The sequence below is a fragment of the Daktulosphaira vitifoliae genome, unplaced genomic scaffold (assembly GCF_025091365.1).
Source record: "Daktulosphaira vitifoliae isolate Bord-2020 unplaced genomic scaffold, ASM2509136v1 Scaffold_1, whole genome shotgun sequence".
In the NCBI taxonomy this organism is placed as follows: domain Eukaryota; kingdom Metazoa; phylum Arthropoda; class Insecta; order Hemiptera; family Phylloxeridae; genus Daktulosphaira; species Daktulosphaira vitifoliae.
This window is the reverse complement of record NW_026099572.1, coordinates 21,061,249-21,088,650: the sequence shown is the minus strand read 5'-3', so window position 1 is coordinate 21,088,650 and position 27,402 is coordinate 21,061,249. Positions and strand designations below refer to the sequence as shown.

Sequence of the window (27,402 nt, the reverse complement as noted above, 5' to 3'; positions counted from 1 at the left end):
ATGGTTTAGAGTTTTTTTATTTTAGATATAAGGGCGTCATAACATTTTTTACATAGAAGACTAAAAATCGGAGCCCTTGAATATTACAAAGCTAAAATAGTGAGTAAAATTATTTTTTTATGTGATTTTAGTGGTGATCCGATAGTTTATAAACTTAAACCTTGATAATGCATTTTTTTTTAAGAAAAAAAAATTTTTTATTATTTTTAGTTTTGATTTCTAATAAGAATTTGGACAACATATTATGATATTATAAATAGTATACTAAATTATAGTTTATATGATTTGTTATAATTTTTTTTATTTATTGCATTAATTTTAAAAAAGTACCTTATCTTTAACTTGAAAAAATATCTAATTCAATTTATGGGACTTACAAAGCAAAATAAGGTTTGTTAAATTGAAAATTAAAATTTAGAAATATAAAAATGAAGCACCAAATAAAAATCAAATTTAATTTTTGTAAAAACTTGAATGCAATTTTACTATGGTCAATAAAATTTTCTGCGCCGCAATTAATAATATAATAACTAAACATATTACTTTGGTATAAACCCAAAATCTGAAATTAATAATAAACGATTATTTTAAATCAATTTATGAAATAAAATATCTACTCTTAATGATCTACAATAATAATATAATTTTTTAGAACATAATTATCTTGAGAGATTTTATTAGAAAAACAAAATGATACTTTGCTTTCTTGTATTTTACTGAAGGTGTTTTGATGCCAATGGATATTAGTACTTAAATTAATTAGTGTTTTTGAAAGCATGTACGTAATGTACAAGACTTTTGCAAAATAATTTATAAACTAAGATTTATCGTTCACGTTTTCACCTGTCTTAGTGTAGATGTTATGAAATAAATTTTAATAATAACGCCAATAACTATATTAATATTTTACAAATGGTTGGTAGGGGATGGTGAGTTGTCGTTTTTTTATTTTGATTTAATTAGTAATGACACGCGACGGAGATATTGTTCATGTTTTGATATACGTCACACTAAATAGAAAAATAAATAAAAGTATCTAACATAATTGACACAAAACGACCGTTAACCTGTAATAGAAGTGTGGATGTCACGTATGTATAAAGACGACGCCTTGCAGCAAATATAAATCTAATAAAGTTTTACTGATTTATTTCGTAGCCCGGAGGTGTTTGGCTCGACGGTGTCTGGTCGAGTAACCGCGGTGTGTATGTGCACTGGACTGGGAAGGGGACTATAAGTCACATCAAGACGAATCATTTGCCCAACTATTCCAAGTGTAATATAAAATTGCCTGAAAAGCCTGCGTTAGTATATACAATTGTGCGTGTGTGTGAGCGTGGAAGTCAGACCGAGACAGTAGCTGTGGTCCTTATTGAATCTGAGTTTGTGTACACAGCACCAGGGGCCTATATACAATTTGCCGTGTAAACTTTAATGAAACCTCCCCGACGACTATATATTTTGTATTCTTTTTTCATCAACTCGCCGCCGTTAAACCCTTAAACCATCCGTTTATTAAAACTTCTTCATCTTTTATTCGATAGAAAACCGATAGTCATTCGAGAAAAAAGCAAACACAACCCAGCAACTCCTTTTTCTCGACCATCTAAGCTTCCGCATATTTTCTTCTATTATTCTTTCTCTCTCAAAACTCGGATGTTTCCACTCGGTATTTTATTATCACTTGCTTCAACTTAATAACTATATTCTATTATGGCAGCACGTTTATTTGGAAATAACTGTACCACAACGTTTAATACAAAATGTATTCAATGCGTATCAAAATCATTTTTAATAAATCACATCAGACTATTTGCAACTTGAAAAATAGTTTACAAAGTGCAACACTATTAAAGTATTTTCTACGAATATGAATACTTTTACAAATAGGTGTTCTCATTAAAAGAAAAATGTAAAATTATTCAGTAAATGTTACAACATTTAACTGGATGCTCTAAACGTTGTCGTCCTACTCAAAATATGATTAGTAGTGTATCTTTTTATAAATAAATTAATAAAGAATTTATTATAGACATATTTAGTAAAAGCACATGTTTGAATGTTGTGCTATTCATCAACTCAATTGTAGTAATGTTAACTGAAACTAAATTAAAACCACCCAGGGAAAAAAAAATTACTCTTTCAGCGAGACTTTTATTTTTACCTTTTGTTTTCCATACACTATTATTAACCAATTTCGATATTTTTAATAATTTATTAAAAAATACATTACCTTAAATAAAATATCTTTTGAAAAACTCTAGTCCCAATTAATGAAAAACTTATTAATTTATCTTTTATTATTAGTAAAACAATATTATCAAGCTTTCGCAAAAAAAAAACATTTTTGGACGAAACGGTTATTAGCAAAGTTGTGTAATACGGGGGAAATGTGAAGAGGGAGAGGCGCGGGCCAGGTGGAATCAGCATTACTATCAAAGGGAAATTGGTACAACACTCCACTGAATATTAATAAATATGTTTCCTTGCTTTCCTTCGACGTACCCCGTTAAATTAATAATAACGAGTTAAAAGTTACACGTAGGCAGTGGCTGCGAAGGTGAAGAGCAGAGGTGCCGCGTCTTCATTGTATTTAAGTTTGCAGTAGTTACAACGTTAAAACGACGGTGTGCCGGGTAAATATCGAAACGGAAAGGGTTACGTACCTAAGTATAGAATGTAATATAATGAGTTTCCATTGCTATTGTACCCAATGATCCACGAGGTTCTGAAGTCATTCAGTTTGTGCAGCCAGCAGCGTCCTTGGATATTTTACAGTCAACGTGTTGCCGATGTCCCAGAATCCATAGATATAAGACACTTTTGTGTATTATTATCTACGTGTAATAGAGATTAATAAGTACTTTTGAACTTTGATCTTGGAAATCATGTCGAAACTTTGTAACAATAAGTCTTAGAGGCGCGTACGTATTATACATTATAATAAAATAATGCAGGTGAATTTTATATTATGTATTAATATTTCATCGTGATATTCCATTCGGAGAAATACAATCTCAGATCTAAAGAATACAATGCACAGTGTTCTTCAACGAATGAATAATTTTAGAATATCAAAAACAATTTGTTTTTTCCGAATATCTTTTTAAACTAAAATTTAATTATTTCTCCTACTACTCTTTTTAATACAAAATATCCCATTATTCTATTAATTTGAAGAATATTTTACGTTGATGTGACATTGCATGCAATATGGCAATTTTTTTTAATACAGCAGTATTAAAACAAAAATTGGCCCATATTTTATATATTGTGTATTCTATGAAAAATGCATTTTATGTTACTTTCTACAATTTATAAAAATACATTTTACAACTTTATTTAAAAAAAAGATGATTTAAAATATGAATATCACAATATTGTTCTTATCTTAAGTATAAAACAAAACTATTCTTAAAATAATTATTGGAGGTATTATTGCCCGTTTAACATTTTAAAAAATAACAAGCTTTTTGTTAAATAAAAATATTTATCTTTGTATTATTAGTATTTTTTTTAATGTTAATAATGTTTTTCACTAAGTACCCAACTCTACATAAGTCCTGGTCGAAAATTCTTGTCTTTTCAATGGAATCTTAAAATTAGAATTTATTTAGTAAAAACGCAGAAGACATTTAAATTAAAATATTGCCTCTTCTTTGAAATAGTTGACTTCAAACTTGCTCATCTTCTGTAAAGTTGTAAAACAGTTACTTACATTGTTGTATTATGATAAAATAAGTATTAGTAAATTTAACTTGAATATCAAGAGAAGCAAAATCCGCTTAAAGTTTGAAAATATTTGTAGTTATACGACCGTTTTTATACAAGTTATTCAAGTATATATTTTAAGGCTGATTCGCCATTAAGAAAACGGCTATACACTGAATATCCTATATCGTATCGTCTCTAAAATATTTCAAAGTAAATAAAAATACACATTATTTGTCCAACTATAGTAAATTCTACGACTTTGTAAATAGAGTCTAAAAATATTTTTAGTAGAAAAATTTACATAGTTTCCGCATTTCAAACAGAGAAGGCAACCCACTGCACCTCATTTGAGGATATTTAAACATTTAATAAAGTTACAGAAAATTATAAATAGAAACTTTAGTTTCAGGTACATTATTAGGATGAGTGAGGGGAGTAAATTCCCCAAAACAAAAATATTTACACGGTGAAGATACAATAGTTTTTCAATTAGAATCGAACACGTATATCTATGCATTGAAACAGGACTCATTGTCGACTTATTCGAATCGTAAACGTTCAATTTAAGCTAAGATATTGGATTATTATTTATTTAAAATTAGTTTTATTTATTTTTTTTTTTAATATTGAAAGCAATTTAAATATTAAAATCTTTTTAAAATTCGTTAATAAATTGTTTGATAAAAATAAATAAATTAAAGGATTTCAAAGTAATTTATTTTTATCTTAATGAATGCAACTTTTCATTACAAGCAGAACAATATTTAACGACATTCAAGTGTTATTAATTTTATGTCACGTATAATTTAGACCAATTATATAATTATCAAAAATGTTATATGAAGCGCAGGACGTGTGGGAAGGGCTAAGTGTCCAATAGAATTCGCGACCACGACAACGCATCCGCCCTCCGGGCTAATCCTTCTGGAAACGAAGGCGTAACGAAGGGTAGATGGGGTTTATTTTACAGTCCCTCCGGTTAAAGACCTAACAAACCATGTGTCATTCAGTTGTTGTTAAGGCAAGAGAAAACATACACACCACCAATATAGAATAGTATAAATTTTAAAAGTCTTCAAAGATTTGAATAATGGACACGACTAAATCAGCTAGAAATATATACACAATCGATCAGATTCTCAGCACAACACATTCAACCAAAAATGGTAAGTTATATTCATTAATCAATCTATACTTAAATTTTTTGTCAATATTTAGAACTAAATCGATTAAAAAATGATAATTACATTAATATCTGATCTATAATCTATAATATTTAAAATATAAACATAATTATTCTAATATTTATAGTTATAAGTTTGCAATAAAACAATATAAAATTATATTATCAAATTAATAAAATTTAAACGAGTATAATTTCAGAGAATTTTTAAAATTAAAATATTGCAAATTTTTAAGGTATATATATTATTATATAATTTTAAGCAGATTATTCTTCTCAATTTATTATATTTATATCTACATAAATCGTTCAAAATAAAAAATTAATATAGAGAAAGTTCATTTATTTATTTTAAAAGAATTTGAGGTAATAAATTATTTTAAATAACTAATTATTTCTTTAATTTCAACAGTAGCCAAATAATTTATCCATTAAAATCACATAGCTGAAAAATAACAATTAATATTTTTAATTATTTTTGGCCGATTTGTGTTCAAGAGTCAATAGGTAATAGAAAACTTGCAATAATTAGTTTCTCTATTATACTAACATCTTTATTTATATAAATTTAGTACTCAATACTAGTCAGTTAACTTTTAAGGCTGAAATATTTTTTTATAATCTACTAAAAGTTTATGTATTAAGTATATTTAGTTGTATAGAATGATAATTTCATAAGTTTAGTAAATAATTAAAAAATCTTCAAGTGAGCCATTTTTTAACAATATAAGATGTAATCTCTTTTAAAAAGCTTCAATTAAATTTAAGAACGGATATATTTTCAAGTATATTAGGTCTTATTTCATAGGTACTTAGTACTTAGTGAATATAACGAATTATTGTATTGAAATTTAAAACAAAAGGTTGAAACTTATTTTAACCAGAAGTAAATTATAAGAATACCTAAGTTAATTACGCACTTATCGTTTTTAATACATCTTGTCATAATAAAGTCTTAATGGCTGTATATTCAAAATTACTGTTTGGTTGGGTAGTCTGTTAATATAAAATTAATTAACTGCATACAGACATTGAAATCTGTGATAAATGAATAACAAAAAAATAAGCTTTATTTTTTTACAAAGCCAAATATATATATTAATGGTCTTTACACAAGTGCCACAATTAATATTTTTAAGTACATGGTGTGACAGAAACTGCAAAATTTAAATTCTCCATGTAATTGTAGCCATAAATCAACAACTAAGGGATACTAGAAACGTTTAAAAGACCATTTCTTAGTTAACAAATGTCGACAGCACAAGAGTTGCCTTTTTGGTTTTACTTCACAAAACTTAGCTGATCTCTCAAATTTTAGTGATAACATCTCATGCCATCATGAACGTTCACTAGGTGTCTTTTTTCGACTCAGTATCACTAAAATGAAAAAATCTAATTTCAAAAGACCCTATTTGTGTAGTGATTTTTTATTGCCGGCACAAATAACTGTTTATGTAAGCCATGTTATGGTAAAAAAATAATATGTTTCTTTTTCAACAAGTTATTAAATCATTTACAAATGAGCAAAATTATTAGCATTAATTATACTATTAGCAGCCTTAAACTAAAAGATTGGGTTTCCTCTAAATCCTAAAGTTGTTTTTTGCCACACCATTAATCAAGTTTAGATGGTTCTCTTAAAGCTACTCTATCAATTTCTCAACTTTCAAACAAGTATATTAGAAGTTATTATCAATTTCAAATACAGACTGAAGATGAAGACGCTGGTGCTACTATTTTTATCACTAGACATTTCTCGACTTAACTCCTCCTCCCGTCTAGGTATAAAAACGTGATTAACTTCTAAAATACCACCTTGGAATTTTTTATCGACCCGTCATTACCGTAATTAGATAATTGTCTATTATATATATATATATATATATGTTGTTTCTTTATTAAATTTAAGTTAAAATCTTTTAAGGTATAAGAGACGGACCTAAAAATTATTTTATGACAGCTCAATGAAGACACATATGTAACTCGCAAAAGACGAAATAAGTTTTTGAAAAAGTCATTATTTTAAGAGAAATTTATAGGGTGCCGTTAAAAGAACCACCCCGTGTATTTCTGCGTAAAGGTATCCTAAAAATAATTAATAAATGCCAATCGTACTCGAAAACCTTTTATTTGGCATTCCTTGATCATTTTAAGAAGAATAACTTTTTGTTTTCTTTAAATTAAATTACTAAATACCGACAATTATTGAATCACATTGTTTTAATTATTGTTGTATAACATTTACAAGTATAAAATATAACAATGAAATTATTTTGACATTATTTACTGGGAATCGCGAAGATTTGTTTGAAATAGAGGTGGGCAAATCTGGATGAAATAAACCCCCTACATAATATATTATTCTGTGAACGTCAAGTGGTACTGCACCGGTTTCGACAATGGATGGTGAGTAAAGCGGATGTTGTAAACGGTACTTTTATCTGTTGCTAACATTACAATAAAATTTCAAAACGACAACGGTCTAGATTTGGCGTAAACCTTTACGAGTATATGATTCGATAGCCGAACATTTGTAAGCCGATTAAATAATATTATATATTTTACACATGTGGAAAAGGGGAGCGTTATACAATCAACGCGCAATAACAAAAGCCGTGTAAGCTGCTTAGTACCATTTTAATAATCGTGCTCTCCAAATATCACGTTATTAGTAATTAGGTTCGCATACGTAGATTAAAATAATGTTCTAATAATATATCGTGTTATATGTATAAAAGCCGACCTGGTTTATCTGAAACGAATTCATCAAAATTATATTACAATTTAACTATAATTTCACTTAATTGACGTTAATCGCCGACAATTTTCTGATTAAATGTAATCATAGTCAACGGAATTTCCACGTATTCAACAAAATTGTCTTTACTGAGAATAATTAGTTTGTGACCAACATGATTCATTTCAATAAATATCATATTCATACCACCAGAAGCGCAACCCTAAAATTACGTTTCTCTCTTGGACTTCTTAGAGGAGATATTTACCTCCCTAATTCGTCACTTTATTATAGTAAATATAAGTGATATAATTAAGAAACATTAAATACTAAAAAATATATAGTTGTTTGAAACAAAAGGCAAAATTCTAAATCTGGTTTTATCTTTTGAAGTATCTCCAAAAATAAAATTGTGGTAAAGGTATAAAATAAATATTTTTCTAATAATTAACAATCATTCGTCATCTCTTTCGACCTTTTAAAATACTAATTGTTGGCTATTTTAATTAAAATTGAAGAGAAGTGTCCATTTCCTCTTTTTCTTGTAGGCAGCATTTATTTTGTGAACACNTCCAAAAATAAAATTGTGGTAAAGGTATAAAATAAATATTTTTCTAATAATTAACAATCATTCGTCATCTCTTTCGACCTTTTTAAAATACTAATTGTTGGCTATTTTAATTAAAATTGAAGAGAAGTTTCCATTTCCTCTTTTTCTTGTAGGCAGCATTTATTTTGTGAACACATTTATATAATAATATTCTGTATTTCTAATTATTTTACTGTTGATGTAGATAGTAATAGTGTGCGGTGTCAATCCAAACTAGACGCTTTGTATGCTGTTAGCAGTTCTGACACATCATTTCACCGTATGGACGAAAACGATGACGAAAAACCGCGGAAAGTCCGTCGCAGCAGAACGACATTCACTACTTACCAATTACATCAATTGGAAAGAGCATTTGAGAAAACACAATATCCCGACGTATTTACCAGAGAAGAGTTGGCTATGCGATTGGATTTAAGCGAAGCTAGAGTACAGGTAATGACTTTTATACATTATTTTATCAATTAGTTCTATAGTACAAAAAATTATAAGACTTTCGATAGTTTGCATAATAAATCCTTCAATCATAAATCTTATACCCTTACCACCCGCAATTACACGTATATAAAATTAAAATATAACCAAAATACGTCTTTTACTAGATTTTAAATAAAAAAACTTACTTAGAAATCCTAAAATGTTATTAATTTTTATTTTCTTTCAAATGTTTCAAATTATTATTGTTCAAGTCGGTTATTTAACGAATCTAAGATTTAATTTTTTGCACAAATTTTATAACCGTGCCATATTTACGAAAGACTTAAGTACAATTTTCAAATTGGCTAAAAACAATAAAAAGACACAAATAGATTTATTCGAGTATAGTCGCATAAAAACAATGTGCTAATTGTATACTACGCGAAACACTCAGCGGTGATGTAAAGAAGGCGTCAGAGAGAGAGAGAGGGAAAGAGGCTACAAGATGTCTATACAATTGCCCTGTCACTTTCTCGCTCACTCGACTTGCTCCAGACTCCAAAAAGCTTTCTTACCACCGATTGTCTCAAATTTTTTAAACGATTCAATAAACCAATTGAGATGGACTTAAACCAGAGCACACGAGCTGCCCGATAATGAATTACAAGTTAATTGGGGTGCAATTTCTCGACAACCGATTTAACATCTCTCTAATTTCCTAACGATCATTTAAGTGCATTGTTCGCACAGTCAGTATATAAATGTATGAGGGGAGTCCCATTGTGTTACACAACACACCCTCGACGTACGCACCGCGCACAATCAACCCCAATCGGACGTCCAAATAGAGCATTAACCCTCCCCTCCTATCATCGACTATTTGCTCCTACCATCGTCACCACCTACCCTTTCTCGCACTACCGACGCCGGATAATAATCTTTGGGTGCCGAAACTTCCACCGGTTTATTAAACTCCCGTTTTAAGTGTATTGTCAATATTTTAACCTAGCCAATAAAAAAGGGATTTTACTCTGATACCCTTTTTTAAGCACACGCGCCACTAAGCCAAACTAAATTAATTATTTGCGTAATACATAAGGTAAACTATCTTTCAGCCTCGTAGGTAAAATCGAACTTTCGAATTCAGTGAACGACCCGTTTATGAATTTGGAATAAGAATAGTAAATCAAGGCAAGATAATTAATCAATTGTATACTTTTGCTATTATTTATTTAAAATTTATTAATTTATGTAAAGTTATAAATATCTTGCTATTTAAAAATAATAGGTAACAGATTTTATTTTTTTTATGAAATAGGTTTGGTTTCAAAACCGTAGGGCTAAATGGAGAAAACGAGAAAAATCAATGGGACGAGAAACAAATACTTCGTATTTGCCAGAACACTCAAGTAAATATTTACATAAAATCTTAATGAATTAACAACATTTTACAAATAAAATCATGTAAAAATAATCAGTACTTATTAAATGTACGATTAACGGAACAATACTTGAAAAATAGCAGCAACTGACTCGATATTAAAAATTGAATGTAATATGATCGTCTCAACTTGTGCGTTATCATGTAAAGATTCTACATCATATACATTATATATATACATTATAAAAAAAATTATAAAAAATACAACCATCTTCTCTAAGCTTGATTACAATAATGTGTATAATTTCAAGCATACAATTTCATGACATTATATAGGGGTAATAGAATCATAAATAAAAATTTATAATTATTAATATTTAAGCACAATCATTATGTGTAAACATATGCTATTGAATATAAATATCAAAATTAATTAATTAACTGGTAACAGAAAATGTTTTGATTGCAGTGTTCAGGAATGAGTGTTTGACACAATCTGGGCTTGGACCACTTCCATTCCTAAGTCCTGAACAATTTTGGCCCAACATAGTATTCAATCCAACAGCTGCATCAGCTTTTCTACTTGGTTTACCCTGGCATACCCATTCATACCAATCCTCAATGCATAAGGCATTATCTCAACGGATAAACCCAAATAAATGGCCAACTCAAACGTCATCTTCTGAGCCACACAGTCCATCATCGTCATCATCTAGTTCTATTCCTCTATCACCTCAAATTTTAGAACCAAATGATATAATTGACACTGAACCTGATAATCTTAAATCTCCTTTAGTCATTAGTAGGTCTTGTTCGCCAACAGCAGCGTTAGTCGAAAAAGTTTCTTGTTAAAATGTCTACCTATTATAATGTATTAAGATATATTTTATTTATAATGAGTGTTAATTGTATTTTTTTCTTATTCCCCTATCATTTCCTTTTATCATTTTTTAAAATGACAAAAAATTATCTAGATTAAGAATAAATTATAATATTTATAATAAATTATTTATTATTATTATGGCAATATTTCCTATTTGACTATTAAATACATTTATTTTACAACCAAATATGTTGTAACAGTAATTAAACTTTTCATAACGTGGTTTTAAAAGACAATATTCTAAGCTCAAATATTATAAAAGCATTTTTTTATATTTTTAATGCAGTTTATTTAATATTTAATTATACATTTTTCATAGTAAATATTGTTGACATAAAGCAGAAGGACTTTTTTTTACGTAGAATTGAACGAAGGAATGCATTCAATATGAATTCATTCCTTAAATTTCATTATTTTTTGCGGAGTTCATTTATATATTTTTAAGGTATATTGAATGCAAATTTATTGAAGTTTTGTAAATTGTGAATATAAACTCCTCATTTATATTAAAATTAGGAAAATTAATCAGTTTGCAATATAAGACAATTTAATAATCAACAATTATGACCACAGAAATAGATATTTATTTTGTCCCAGAGTTAGTGTTATTTCCCCATAAAAAATATTAATCTAGATAAAATAATAGGTATATTTATAAAATTTACCCATATTCAGATAAATTAAATAATTTCCATCTTTATCTAAAAAAGATAGATCCCCAAAAAAAAAAAATATCTAAGATATGTTGAGATAATTTTTTTTTCTAAATTAATTTTATAATTATTTAGATAATTAAAAAAAAAAAAATTCCCTTTATTTAAATATTTTAATTTTCTAAAACTATTTTAACTTGAGACACTATATCTTTAAATGTTTGTGACACAATAAGTAAATATTCTAAAGTTGTTATTGGCCTATCAAACTATTTTGTAAAAAAATCCTAAAAATGGCTTTTTTTAAATTAAAAAAAAAATTATTTGTTTCCTTATAAGAGACAAATAATTGAATATATACTTTTAATGTAGTCCAAAACTGTCCAAAAATTATATAAATATACAGAGTTATTTTTTTATCATAACCCATTCAATTACTTACATAATAAAAATATTTAAACATTTTTTTTTTTGGTTGCCTTTAGTTACACATTATTCTTGAATTATTAACCATGTAATACTTTTCAAGTTCATCCCTTATGCCTTGTAAAGGCGTCAACTTTGTTTTTTTAAATGGAAACACATATTTTTAATTTAATAAAATGTTTGAGTTTTTAATTTGATAATAACAATTTTCGTGTTCTAAAATGAACAAGAATGATTTTCGAAATTATAATATTGATAAATATTATTCGTTCATAATAATATTAAAAATTATTTTTTATATTGTAATATAATATAAATATATTTATATTTTTTATATTTTATATTGTCATGATAATAATTTGCTAAATTTGTATACATGACATTGGGAAAAAATCAAATCAATGTTAAAGAAAAAGTTCTTTATTATTTTTGGTTTTAAATATTTTCATGGCTATCATAGTTATAAATATTCTTAAAACTTATTAGGTAATAGATAATATTGATATTTTAATATATTTAAATGTTTATATTTTACAATATAATACATTTGAATAATTTTTTTAAGCAAAGACATTAAATATAAACTAATGTAGGGTGCGCAAACGTGAACTTTTTTATTTAAACATATGTGTTCATTAAAATTATTTCCGAAAATTTGTCATTATCAAGTTAATATATTTTTAAAAACTTCCAAAAAAAGTTAGCAAACATTAATATATCAAATTTATACAGTAATATCATACGAATATTATAATAATTAAACGAATTACAAATAGCAGTATAGTTGTTATAACAAAAGTTTATGTCGTTCTTTTTCTATTTCAATAAAGTATAAGCAATATTAAAAAAGTGTTATTAATTATTTTACTCAAAAATATATAATACAATAAATTTTGTTTCATATAATTGAAAGACATGTCTAAAAAAAATATTTTATATGTGTTTTTCTTATTTTGGCAATTAAGTCAAGTTTTAGATATATATTGTGATCCTCAAAGTGAAGATTTTAAGAAATACGTTATTAATTCATTAAATCACATCCGTGTTCAAAATGGATGGTACTCAATTCAACAAACAGAAATTAAACTTGAGAACTTAACAATTAATATCGAAAGCATCACAGGTGAAATTATCGATGACAATAACTTTATACAAAAACTCTACTTTATAATTTGTCTGTTAAACTGTGAATATACCAATACAATGCAAACTTTCAATGTAATGTTAAGCTTTATTATAAATAAATGTGAAATAAATATTTTAAAAAATCAAAATAGTGGATATATATATTGCACAAAGATAATTGTTTATATTTTTAATTTTTCAATAAATATGTTTAAAAAAATGTTGAAAGCGGCAAAGTATCTCGATAAAATCGACCTACGAATTATAGACTCGCCTATACTTAATATTAAAACTGTAGATAATGAAATAAATTATTTATACACACATGCATTAGAGTTAAGCAAGTTCTCAACATTTCATGCACCTAATAATTTTAATTGGGTCGAAACTTTTGAAAGTATAAAAGATTTTAATAAAAAAACTGAATTAATGATATCAAATCTTTACAAACATAGAAAAGTGTGTGGGACAGAACACGAAAGCTCTATTTTAATCAATTTGTTGATGAAATATAATATCGATCAAATGGAAAAACTGGTAGAGGACTCTAAGGATTATATTAATAACATTTATAAAGATCTTGAATTATATATTTTCAGAATAATTGATAATTGTTATTCAAAACTAGGCTTTGAACAACTAAAAGATACAAATACCTTCAAGTAAGATTAATATTTAGCACGTTTACTTACTTAAATTTAATTATTATATGTTATTGTATTATATGTTTTTATTATTATATATATATATTATTATTTGTTAGGTACAAATTTATTTTTTATATTTAAAAGGTAACATTATTATGGTATTAATTTTAAGCAAACATGTATGATTTTTATTGTTCTATATAGACATAGTTATTTCAAAAGTAGAAGATATGGCGAAAATGAAGGTATTGCATTGTGTAAGCATTTTATTTCTCACGCTACTGGTTGGATGTCATGGAAACATATAGCTGTTAAAACTGAATTTACAAACGAAAAATCACTATATTTTAAAGACATTGAACAAATGGTTGATAAGAAAAATTATTATTTCGTGCGATCATATCTTGCACTTATTTTAAGATGTCGCTATATTGAAATATTTCATAATTTCAATATAATGTTGGGGCATATAGTTTATGCTTGTAAATATGAAAATAAAATTAATTGTGCGGTTAAGCTTTATGAAACACTTATGGCATCCGATGATATGTTTAAAAAAATGTTAATTGCTCTTATTACTCTAAGACACTACACAAAAGATAAAAAATATCAACGTCAAGAATTACTCATAGAGAGAGCGATAGAATTTTTTATGGATTATTTGAATGATGTTAGAAAAAAGTATTTTTCCCCATTGTTATTTACTAATGATGGATTTTTTGAAGCTTTGACGTTTCTTGAAAACGTAGCTAAAGTTCAATCTAAAGATTTACAGACGAAATTAAATCACGTAATTGAGTTTAACATGAAATATTGCATAATTAATAAATGTGAATCAGATATAGACTTAATTACAACATTTGAACTATTGCTTCAAACCAATACCTTAACAGAATATAGTACTATTTATCAATCTTTGTGTGATATTTTGGAATCATTTATTCTGAAAGTCGTAAAAAATGATTATGAAGATTTAGGTTTCAATAATTTGCCTTGTAAAAATTGATTTTTTATTCGAGACTTAATAAAAATATTGCAATTATATTATATATGTTATTATAAAATAAGTAATTTATCCTTAAAATATTTGATAATACTCTTGAGTGGACTGTAATCATAAAATATTATAAACAGAGTGTGATGCTCTACCGTGTGTAGAATGTATCAAATGTCGTTATAACCCAACTACATGAGTAGCCTACGCTGGTTGAACAAGTAATACTTTATGCGTTACGTCGTGTAGCTTAATCTGTGAATATTGCACAAATAGCCCTTAACATGTCGTGGTATCCGCAGAGTACCGACGGCACATAGCAGTAGAGTACCGCCTTGCACGAGTACCCTAGACGTGTATCGACCACCGCAGTGCATGACTCGAAAACAGAAATAATTAAAATATAGTTGAGGCACCCAGCGGGGTGACGACACCATTTTTTAATCACTAATTCCCGATTACGTAAATTATGCCTAACGTATATGCGCGTAGGTGGACTCATGCAGTTAGTTATGTATTTAGAATTGCTCTAAATGATACTATCAATACTATTGTGTTATATATAAATTTGTCTATTGTAGACAAATTTAATCTATGCAATAAAATAAAAATAAACTTAAGTATAGTAAATAATCAAACACAAACTGACTTGCTTTATTTTAAGAAAATAATTTACAACATAAATAAATATGGAATATAAAAACGGCAGCACAGTGGGGTTGCGGCACAATATGGACGTGGTATAGTTGGGACAAGTAAAGATGATATCTGACGGTGTAAATAATAAATAATAATTAAATTTAGTATGAAATTTATATTCAATAATTTAATATTGTAATTTTTACGGAGATATTATAAAAATAATAAAGAAGTTGCATATTTCTTTACTATTAACGTGTATAAAAAAACCCAGCACAGGGGGGTCGCAGCACAGTGGTGACGTGGCATAGTTGGATGAAGTATAATGATATCTGACAGTGATTAAAATCACTGTAAAAAAAAACGCTTCGATGCAAATCTTAAGACCGTGTTTAATTTTAAAAAATTGGTGTATTATTCCAAAAGCTACATGATCTGCTAGTTCCTTTAAATATCNATTATTCCAAAAGCTACATGATCTGCTAGTTCCTTATTAATATCCTGATTAAGATAAAGTATGTCGAATGAAAAAGGGATTATTAAAAAATATTATTTCTCATAAAAAAATTGTGTTGATCCATACACTTTTCAATAAGTTATAGCATTGTGAAGTTAAAAATGTAAAAAATAAAATCGTGAATTTACACACAATAATAGCATTTGGTAACTATTTTCACCGTGAAGACAAAATAAAGTTCGAAATTTTTTTTTTTCATAATAAAGTATATTACATTAGCTTTAATTTAAGATAAATATAAAAGTGTCAGTATTTCTGAAACACTTTCAAAAGTTAAGTTGAAGAAGTTAATTTTTTGTAAAAAAGTTGTAATTTTAAATCCCCCCCTATGGGCTGGTAAAGGGTCAAATTTATAAAAAAAATATACCAAATGATAGGTAAAGACATGAAGCATTTATGAAAAAAAAAATATATTGATATGTTCATTTTTGAAAAAGTTATGGCAGTTTTAAGTAAAAAAACGGTAGCACAGTGGGGTCGCGGCATAGTGGAGACATTGCATAGTAGGGTCCAGTATAGATTTAATCTGACAGTGATTAAAATCACTATCATAAGAAACGCTTCGATGCAAATCTGTAGATAGTGTTTAATTTTAAAAAATTGATGGATAATTGCAAAAGCAACATCAACTTCTATTAAAATAAAATACAAAACCCATAATTATCATACAAAAATAGTATATTTTTCAATATGGTAGCCATTTGCGTATAGAAGATAGATCGTCGGGACAAATTTTTTTTTTTCATTTTGTAGTACATAAAATAAGCTTTAATTTTATATATGTTTAAAGGACGCAGTATTTCCGGAACATTTTCAAAAATTAAGTTGAAAAAGTTATTTTTTGTAAAAAAGTTACTATTTTAAATCCTCCCAGTGAGCAGAATAAGTGTTAGATTTTCAAAAAAAATTATATCAAATGAAAGGGAAATATCTAAGGTTTCAATACAAAAAAATATTATTTTTATTTGTTCATTTTTGAAAAAGTTATGGCAGTTTTAAGTACAAAAAACATCCCGATAAAATGTAATTTTTATCGCAAACATTACATTTTTTTTTAAATTTTCGACAGCCATTTGCACATAGAAGATAAGATGTCGGGACAAATTTTTTTTTTTCATTTGATAGTATATAACATAACCTTTGATTTGATATATGTTTAAAGGACGCAGTATTTCCGGAACATTTTCAAAAGTTCAGTTGAAAAAGATCTATGTTTTTTACAATATTTTAAGTTTTGAACGCCCCCTATATAAGGGGAAATTGTCCAATTTTAATAAAAAGTATGTCAAATGAAAGATGTACTTATAATGTATTTAGAAAAAAAAAATTTGTGCTGATATATACATTTTTCAAAAAGTTATAGCATTTTTAAGTTGAAAATTTAAAATCGAAAATCGAAAATTTTAACACAAAAATAGTGTTTTTTTAACTACGGCAGCCGTTTAAATGTAGAAAAAAAAGTGTCGGGACAAATTTTTTTTTTTCATTTTGTAGTACATAAAATAAGCTTTAATTTGATATATGTTTAAAGGACGCAGTCTTTCCGGAACATTTTCAAAAATTAAGTTGAAAAAATTAATTTTTGTAAAAAAGTTGCCATTTTAAATCCCCCCCAATGAGCAGGTTAAGTGATAGATTTTCAAAAAAATGATATCAAATGAAAGGTAAATATCTAAGGTTTTAGTATAAAAAAAAATTATGTTGATTTGTTGATTTTTCAAAAATTTGTGGAAGTTTTAAGAAAAAAAGTGAAAAAATTTCGAAAATTAGCGATTTTTAAATTTGTAATTTTTTTGGAGGTTTCCCCCATTTACGGCGAACGAGTGATTTTTTTTTANAAATTTCGAAAATTAGCGATTTTTAAATTTGTAATTTTTTTGGAGGTTTCCCCCATTTACGGCGAACGAGTGATTTTTTTTTCAATTTTTGAGGGTAATGTCTTCGACTAGATACGATTTGTGATCTTTTGACGTATCGTTGAAAGAAATCGGTTCGGTGAGAACTGAAAAAAAGTGGTAACAGACAAAAAAAAAAAAAAAAACACATCATAGTAAAATTAATACCTTCTCAGCTTCGCATCGAAGCTAAAATTTAAAGGTCTTGATGCAATACTTTTCAATAAAAAATGTTTGTTACTTATAACAAAGGTATAAGTTTTACACAATGGACTACAAGGAACTTTCATCAGAACCAAATATACACTTTTCTAAATCAACTTTTTGCGATGCTTTCAAATATGCAATTAGACTTCTTCTATCACTTCTAAGTGTTAATATTATTATTATTACTAAATAAAGTATTTACATACTTTATATAAAAAAAAATTGTTTTAAATTAATATTGATTTTGATTATAAATATGTTATAAATAAGAAAAACAACATATTTAATCTATTTTTTTAATCCTTTAAAGTTGATTTTTGTGAAAGTTTATAGTAAAAAAAAATTAATTTATTACCATAGCTTTTAACTCAATTTGCNTATCTTCTATACGCAAATGGCTACCATATTCAAAAATATGCTATTTTTGTATGAAAATTATGGGTTTTGTATTTTATTTTAATAGAAGTTGATGTTGCTTTTGCAATTATCCAACAATTTTTTAAAATTAAACACTATCTACAGATTTGCATCGAAGCGTTTCTTATGATAGTGATTTTAATCACTGTCAGATTAAATCTAGACTGAACCCAACTATGCAATGTCTCCACTATGCCGCGACCCCACTGTGCTACCGTTTTTTTGAAATTGACATCATTAAATAAAAAATTTTATGAGAATTAAAAAAATTGTATCGTTAAGATTAATATGTAGTCAGAAAGTTTTATAATTACTATTTATAGTAAATTTATCAGAAAAGCTCTATATTTTTTTTTGCATTTTTATCGCTTCTGTCGTCTCAAAAAAATGTCAATTTAAGCTAGTTCAAATTTCAAAGTTATTTTTCTCGACTTACAAAATGCAAAAAAATTTAAATAAGTTTAACTTCCTATGCTATATCAATTAGATTTATATAATATTTATGAAATCAATGTACTCCCTTTGCCAGGTATTTTAAAATACAATAAAATACAAAACCCAGAATTTTCACTATTAAGACAAATCCAGAGCTCAATTTTTTTTTTTCATATTGAAGTATATTAAATAAGTTTTAATTTAAGATATATATAAATGTATCAGTATTTCTGGAACTTTTTCAAAAATTAAATTGAAAATGTCCTAGTTGCAATACGCATGTTTAAAGCTTTGACCCTCCTTGTATTTTTTTTCAATTTTTGAGGGCAATGTCTTCGACTAGATACGATTTTTGATCTTTTTACGTATTATTCATCAAAATCGGTCTATGCAATCACATGTTTTTAAATTTTAATTTGTAAACTAAAAAAAAAAATCCTAATGTTAAAAGTTTATACATGAAAAGATAAATTAGTGTGAAAGTAATTACTTGAACTAATAATTTGCAAACGTATTGACTACAAAGTAATGATAAGAGTAAAAAAGAATAATGTATACAAGTAACGTCCATAATATGATATCAGTAAAAAGACTTGGTAAAAAAAAGTGTATTTCTATAAAGGTGTTATAATAAGCGTGTGCAAACATTCTATTAAATTAAAATTTCTTGGAAAATCATAACCAACCTGAGGACTACTGCACGATGGCATAAAAAGTGCTGTGGCTTACAAAAATGAAATACATAAAACCAAGAAAAACTCTCCTTTTTGGTTTAATTTTATTTCATTTGTTTAATTGACACCTTAGAGTCTTCTCATTTTCAATATCATAATCATCATTATATGTTGTTTGTAAGATACTTGTGGAATAAAGTTCAATTTTTTGAAATTATTGATACGTCATGAGCAAAGAGTACACAATAAAATTTTATATAGCTGCAGTTTGTGTTTGAAAAAATGTTGGTGGACAGATAAATTATCTTTCCAATTTTCACAAATCGTTTATTTCAGAAACCCCATAAATGACAAAAATTGGAGAACAACTTTTTTTGTTTTTTCTTGTATTCTATTAGTAGACCAATCGAATTGTCTAGAAATCCCATATGTGCTTCTTATTTATGCGGCTAATCGCATCTTTGAAATAACTTGTTTATAGCAGAAACCCTACATGTGACATCGCAAAGGGGATTTCTGCACTAAAATAATTAAATACTTAGTAACTAAGTATAATAACTATTATTTACGTTTACGATAGTAGCGATAGTAAATTGCTCGCTTGCTACTGCTATGCATTACTGTAGCAGTATTTAGTCGATACGCACACAATATCAGTGTGATATATTTAATATTAATTTAGCTGTTTAGTTTGTTGTTTTTCGATTATATTTTTCATTCACTGTGTCTTAAAATGTCGAGTGAAACTGAATCTAATGAAGATATTCCGAATAAAAGAAAAAAAGGTGTTGCCCATCCAAAAACTTAAAAACGAAACATTATTAAGGAATCCCGAACTCACGGAAAAGAATATGTAAATTATTAAGGTAAAAAAATTTGTCAAAAAACTTCCCCTCAATGCCCTGCTAAATGTTTTAAGCTTATCACGAAGGAAGTGTTAATGTGATATTTGGACAAAATTTTACTCAATGGAAAATAAAAATAGTCAGGATACTTATCTACAATCGTTGATAGAAAAAATAGAAATTAAACGTCGTACGAAATCTAAAATGTTGTATCTATACACCACAGCAATACGCTCAACTTATCATAGAGGCTAGCAGGCAGTGGCGTATCTTGGGAGGGGGTGTCCTCCATTTTCATAAAAATATTAAAAGAATAGCTGTCCAGCAATAATTTCATTTTTGTGTCTTAATCTTATAAAAGGCATAAGATTTGCATTTATTGGTGTTGTATCTCCTCGAGACATTTTTTCTGCCAGCTCAACAGTAAATGGCCCACAATCATGTCCATTGGTTTAGCGAGATGTCTCGCCTATTTGTAATGTCCATGTAGAAGCTTTTCCTTTTTTGTTCATCTCCCATTCAATTAAGAAATTTTTTAATACCTTTGGATAAGGACCCTCATACGACTTAAGACTATCATATGATGTCACAGTCTTTTCAGGTATATTAACCACTGTCAATATCCAATGATTCCCATATACATTCATGGGCACAAAAAGTAATTTTATTGTGTGAATATCTTTTTTTATCCATCTTCTCACAGCTGGATAACCTCCTCGAAGATACGCTACAATAAAATCAGTGACAACTGCATAAACTTCACCTTCTGACCGTGTTACTATCATTTTAATGTACTCATTAATTGTGTCTGAAGTATACCAAGATGTAGGTGACTTAAATGAAGGTGCATTATACTGATCAAGAGATTTTGTGTTCTGATCTTGCATTACTTCTGCAAGTGTAACCATATTTAAACATTTTTCATAAAATTAATAAAAAACTTTGTTGAACAGTTTATTATTTGTTAGGTTTATTTAAGGTTTTAGAATATGAAATTAAACACATATAATTACTTTTGTTTAAAACGTCCATGGACCCCCTTAATAACACGTATTATTATGTTTAATAAATAATCTTTTTTTATTTTATTTTATATAAAATAAATAGATTAAATAATGAATTACCTTTTTCTTTCTCTGGTACTTTTACTACTTCAACAGTGGACAGAGTAAGTAAATTTACGTCATTTGGCGTATTTAAGGTCAAAGGATTAGAACTAACTTTCGTCTCTAAAATAATTTATGTTTTAAAATATTACATATTTGTTTCAAAAATCAAAACAATCATTATATTATTTTTTAAAAATTAACTATATTTTAAAAGTTGAATACTTTTTATGACTTTTTCATCTTCTTCGGATGAATTTCTTTTTAAATTTGGCCGAGCAATATTAGAAGATATCACAAAGAGTTCCTTTTTTATTTCGGATTTTTTGCGTTCCAAGTTTTTCTTATGAAAACTCTTAACGGATCATAAAAATATATTTGATTATATGATAAATTTATTTAAAAAATCTGCTTTAAGTCCAAAAAATGGTTTAGGATATACCCTAAAATCTTTTTATTGAAAAAAAAGCATAATAAAATATACCTTTCCTAACAAATCAGCTGGTATTACTTGCGGATTGTCTTTTGAAATTGCTATATTTTTTTTAGCTTCGATGCGAAGCTGAGAAGGTATTAATTTTACCATGATGTGTTTATTTTTTTATTTTTTTTTTTGTGTTTGTTACCACTTTTTCTCAGCTCTCACCGAACGGATTTCTTTCAAAGATACGTCAAAAGATCACAAATTGTATCTAGTCGAAGACATCTTGAAAGTTGTTTATAATACAACACTGTTGATTTTTCAACAATTATGAGTCATCCGCAGAGTATAGTTCAATAAAAATTTGTTTAAATTAAATCTATAGTCTCTGCGACAAAAAATGTAAGAGTTATAAGGTAAATTGCTTGGTCATGATTTATCAAAATTAAATGTTTAAATGAGTTCATCAGATGAATCTAGATCTTTTTGATCGTTTTTTCTTAGAAACTTTCTTTGCAGAGCTATTCGTAGATAACCTTTTATTTTTTGTAGAATTATCAGTTGGTGTATCAAAATTATTTATGCCATCAACGTTGTTAGATAGTTCGGTGTTATTCACTAAATTTTCGAGTTCTATTGTATTAATTGTTTTATTAAACACATAGGAGTCTATAATTTCTTGCGGAATTCTTTCGAGCAACACAAACGGATCTATAATTACCAAAATTATAAATTAATTTTTTGATAACTATTTTATACAAAATAAATCATTTTTATATTAAAAAGTAATTATATTATTATAAAATGACGAAATCTTTTTAATAAACACCGTTGGAACTTTAAAAAAGAACATATAAAAATAAATATTACTATGATAATTTTATAAGAATTCCCTATGTTATTTTCAAAACAAAAATGAAAAATATATTTAAAGTAATGTGGTTTTGCTATCCGCTTAATAGACTCAGTGTAGAAGGGTTACCGAGGAACTCCTTTAGGGTTTCTTGTCATAAATACAACTAGGAAACAAGAAGGTGCTAAGCTCTCAATTGAAAAAATTACCCCCATTTTTTTAATTTACGTATGTTTTCATATGTCCTATAACTTATGATACAACAATAATTTTGTTGAAATTTTATTTTCTTCAACATTTTGAAATAANAAATTTTATTTTCTTCAAAATTTTGAAATAGCCATTATTCAGCCTTATCTCACAAAAATATTTTGTGGGTCGATGATATTTTTAAAACAAGTACATATTAAGTTATTATTTCAACGAAATTATTATTCGATCAAAAATAATAAAATATGTCTAACCTAGTTGGACATTCTGTATAATTGATATTGTATAATTAGCACCCTCCAAAATGTTAGTTAAATGTTAGATTATTTTATGGTTTAAGTGTTATATGTAAAATTAAGTGACTAAATTAGACTAAATTTAATCATTAATAACTAAAGCTCTATAAAATATAATTCATTAATTTATTACTTAAAACATTGAAACGAAATATAACTCTAAAATACACTAATACAAAATTTAGAAATATATTATTTATATATTTTTAATAATAGTATAAAATGAATGATTGATTAGCTGTTACTATCAAACTATTATATATATTCTAATAGTGGAATTTGATTTTTTTTTTTTTATAAGAAAAACAAAGGCCTCATTTGGGTGGAGACAACTAGTTATTTTCCTCAGTATATATTTTCATGTACATATTGGGGATGTATAGTATTTTAAATCGCCATATTAGCAAGACACAAAATATCAAGAGTGGGGGGCAGCTGACATAATTTACCCACTCATTCTATGCATGTGTGTATATTATTATAAAAAAAATGACACTTACTCATATGATTGACTTTGTCGGATGGTATTTCCACATTAATTGGATTTGATTTGTTTTCAGTAGATATCTCGACGTTTGACTTGTCAGGAGTTTTATTCTCACAGTTTAAATTAAGCATATAAGAATTTTTTATTTGGTCTTCATAGTTATTTGATAGTCTAAGTTTTTTACATGAATTGTTAACGTCGTCGAGATGAGGTCTCTTCTTTGATTGAAAAGTCTTGGAAGTTTCAGGCTTTTGAATCCTTGAATCCTCGTCTTCATCAAATGTTAAAAGATCTTTATAAAATTTTATAATTTTACGTTTACTTGGACGTTTGCCAACATAATGAGGATTTGTACGTATGTTGATGTTGATGACAGAAGTTCTATTCTTTTTTCGGTACATCTTGTGGGTTTTAGAATTGTTAATTCTTACATTTTCTTGTTCACCAGAATTATTTACTATTTCGTCTGCATTAGTTTTTTTACTAGACATATAATAGTCTATAATGTCTTGTGGAATTCTTTTGATCAATACAATCGGATCTATAAATTCAAAAATTATAAAAAGTGTTTTGATAAATATTTCATGTAAAATATATAAATTGTATATTAAAATATATTAATATAAAATAAATTAATCTTACTCATATTTTTAACAGCTTCGGATGGTATTTCTACATTAATTGAATTTGATTTGTTTTTAGTAGATATTTTAGCGTTTGACTTATTGCGAATTTGACTTTTACGTTTCAAAATTAACGCATCAGAATTTTTCACTTGTCTTTTAAAGACAGTCGTTTGTTTTTTATTAATTTTGTTAACATGGCCAACATTAAGTGTCTTTTTCGATTGAAACGTCTTGGAAGTTTCAGGCTTTTGAATCCTTGTACCCTCGTCTTCATCAAATGTTAAAAGATCTTTATAAAATTTTATAATTTTACGTTTACTTGGACGTTTGCCAACATAATAAGGATTTGATCGTATGTTAACGAGAATGGAATTTGATTTTCTATGTCCAGTTTTTAGATGGCTTATAGTTTTTTTGGTTCTGTTTTTCATTTTTAACTTTTCGTGAAGATATATAAATTAAATATCTGACTACAAAAAATCAAATATTAAAGAGGTTTTGGGCAACTTTTGTGGGATTTTCGGGCTTAAGAAAATTTCCGTGTCACACCTAAATCGCCCGTGACTGTTAAAAAATATTAACTTAAACAATATAAATTTGTAGTCATGGAAACAAGAAGAAAAATTGATATAAAAACAAATAAATTGCAATAAAATGAAAAATACATTGGCCAATAAAACTTTGAAAGTTTACATATTTAATAACCATTTTAGAATGGTCAGGGAAATCATAAAAATGTCAAGAATTTTTTTGATTTAGCCTAGAATTTCAAAAAATGTATGAAATAAATTACATCTATCATAAATCTATATTTACTTGTATATAAATATCTTGTATATAAATTTATGATTTATTCATTTTAAATAACATTAAAACTAACTCAACCTTCAAGTGAAAATGACTTTTTCTANTCATCAAAATCGGTCCAGCGAGAGCTGAGATTGAGCGTTCACAGACACAAAAAAAAAAATAAAAAAAAAAAAAATAAAAAAACACATCATAGTAAAATTAATACCTTCTCAGCTTCGCATCGAAGCTAAAAATTTTCTGTTAGTTCCATTGAACACTGAAAAATACAGCAATTAAATCAAATAAGTTTTATTATAGTATAATGTCTTTGAAAAAATAAATGTTATAATTACCTGCAGGTTCTTCTAGAGATAGTTAACAACATAGATATCTTTATAGATTATCCTTTATACAAATTTTATGTCTGGTATTATACAATTGATCCGAAAATCTATGACGCACAGTTGACACTTGATTTATAGTTAATAATTTTGGTTAAGCTGTATTAGCTGTGATGATAGCTATATAATGATCATTTGAAAGCTCCTGCAGCATCCATACCTTACAAACTTTCCACGAGTAAGATGACCACACTGAACTTTAATCCATGCTTGGCCAACAAGGCCAAACGAAAATAAATAAAAATGTTGTTTAAATAGGGATAGATTAATTTAGTAAAGTCTCCTATATTTTAAGCAAAATATTAGGTATATTATTTTGGGATTCTTGTAATAGTGTACTATGGCTAATATGTTTTTATAATACTCAATATATACTCTAAAAAATAAATCTCTTTATTTATTAATATTGAAAAATTATTTTAAAAGTAGAAAAAAAAGTAGGTACACGGAGCAGTGGAGCTACCCTAAATTATTATTTTTTTATTTTGCAAACTATTTCTTCTAAATAAAAATCTCTGATTTTTGTAGTATTCTACAAATATTCCATTTTGTAGTATTCCACATAAATGTAACGATCTAGCGATAAGGCCTACCGATAATTGTATCGTGAGTGTGTGATTGACCCTCCACCTTGCCGGGCCGGATCGTCAAGTAATAGATTATTTATTGCCTAATTGAGTGTCGATTAATTGTATTCATTAAATTAGTTTTATTTTAATGAAGGTGTACTATTATTGTGTTGTTTTCATTTTCCTACAATTTTATAATTTATAATAATTGCTTTATTATATAATTACACTTTTACATAACAAATATTTCAAAAATGTTGTTGATACTTAAAGAAGTAAATTATAAAAATCATAAATATAATGAAAAAGGAATTAGAATTTTTAAAAATAGAGCTCTAAATTAATGTTGTATTAATAATACGCCCAAATACTTATGCGATATTACGTTTCAAAGATGTCTAAATTGATAACAAATTAATGATTATGTTATTGCAACATTTTATGGAACATAGGTATAGTTAATCTGAAGTGATACGGATATGAACAACAACATAAATGTTAAGATTATTCAAATAAAACACAAATTGTAATTATCCAATTGGAGTATTTTTCTATTGAAACTACCAAATAAAATTTTTTACCTAAAAATTTTATTTCTTGAAACTCATAAATTACACTTTGGAAATTAAAAATAACTTACTAATTTCTTTTTTTTAATCTGCATTTTCAATTGATTATAATTAATGTTGATTTTATTATTACAACTTTATATTATTACTAAAAAATAACATCAATCTTATCAAAAAAAAAATTTTTAGCAAAATATTTAAAATAAAATAAAATATATATTTGTTAATAGAGTAACTAGAACATAATTATAACAAATGTTCAATAAATAGAACCATAAACACAAATCCACTTTACATAAAATAGGATATGCTGAAGACTTTTTAAATGTTATTGTACTATTTTATTTGTTATAATACTATTTTATGATCTAATATGTATACATTTCAAATGATCACTTAGAATTAATGAAAAATAAGCAAATCTTCAATCAAAAGTCCTTTTTAAAGCTACACAAGTTCGCTTCAAATTAATACACGTAATATATATATTATACTAGATTATAAGATAATATTATCTAAAAACTTTTGTATTGGTTATAGTCTATTCATATACATGTCTATAGACAGAACATACGAGATTAATTTTTATAAAAAAAAAAGTAGGCATGGCTTTTTATTCGAATTTTGTTATCTATAAAACTTTCTCTAGAGTATTACCACAGAATAGATTAAACCAGAA

General features: G+C 26.7%; 2 protein-coding genes across 2 annotated transcripts; both read left to right on the top strand.

Annotated features, from left to right (window-relative positions):
* The first annotated feature begins 3,590 nt into the window (after positions 1 to 3,590).
* LOC126893536 (aristaless-related homeobox protein-like) lies at positions 3,591 to 11,039 on the top strand. The gene is made up of 4 exons (XM_050663846.1): positions 3,591 to 4,880; positions 8,429 to 8,676; positions 9,977 to 10,067; positions 10,509 to 11,039. The coding sequence occupies exons 1-4, from the start codon at positions 4,805 to 4,807 to the stop codon at positions 10,889 to 10,891; spliced, it is 798 nt and encodes a 265-aa protein (XP_050519803.1). The 5' UTR covers positions 3,591 to 4,804; the 3' UTR covers positions 10,892 to 11,039.
* Positions 11,040 to 12,791: 1,752 nt separating this feature from the next.
* Positions 12,792 to 14,822, top strand: LOC126893523 (uncharacterized). Its single transcript, XM_050663824.1, has 2 exons — positions 12,792 to 13,788; positions 13,978 to 14,822. Exons 1-2 carry the CDS (start codon positions 12,917 to 12,919, stop codon positions 14,777 to 14,779), a joined length of 1,674 nt encoding a protein of 557 aa, XP_050519781.1. The 5' UTR covers positions 12,792 to 12,916; the 3' UTR covers positions 14,780 to 14,822.
* The last annotated feature ends 12,580 nt before the right edge of the window (positions 14,823 to 27,402 follow it).

Bases quoted from the DNA above. Each gene is read 5' to 3' on its own strand.
- LOC126893536 (XM_050663846.1), top strand. From the start codon at position 4,805: ATGGACACGACTAAATCAGCTAGAAATATATACACAATCGATCAGATT. The intron at 4,881-8,428 runs GTAAGTTATATT...CTGTTGATGTAG, and splicing joins AACACATTCAACCAAAAATG to ATAGTAATAGTGTGCGGTGT. The intron at 10,068-10,508 runs GTAAATATTTAC...TTTTGATTGCAG, and splicing joins GTATTTGCCAGAACACTCAA to TGTTCAGGAATGAGTGTTTG.
- LOC126893523 (XM_050663824.1), top strand. From the start codon at position 12,917: ATGTCTAAAAAAAATATTTTATATGTGTTTTTCTTATTTTGGCAATTA. The intron at 13,789-13,977 runs GTAAGATTAATA...TGTTCTATATAG, and splicing joins AAAGATACAAATACCTTCAA to ACATAGTTATTTCAAAAGTA.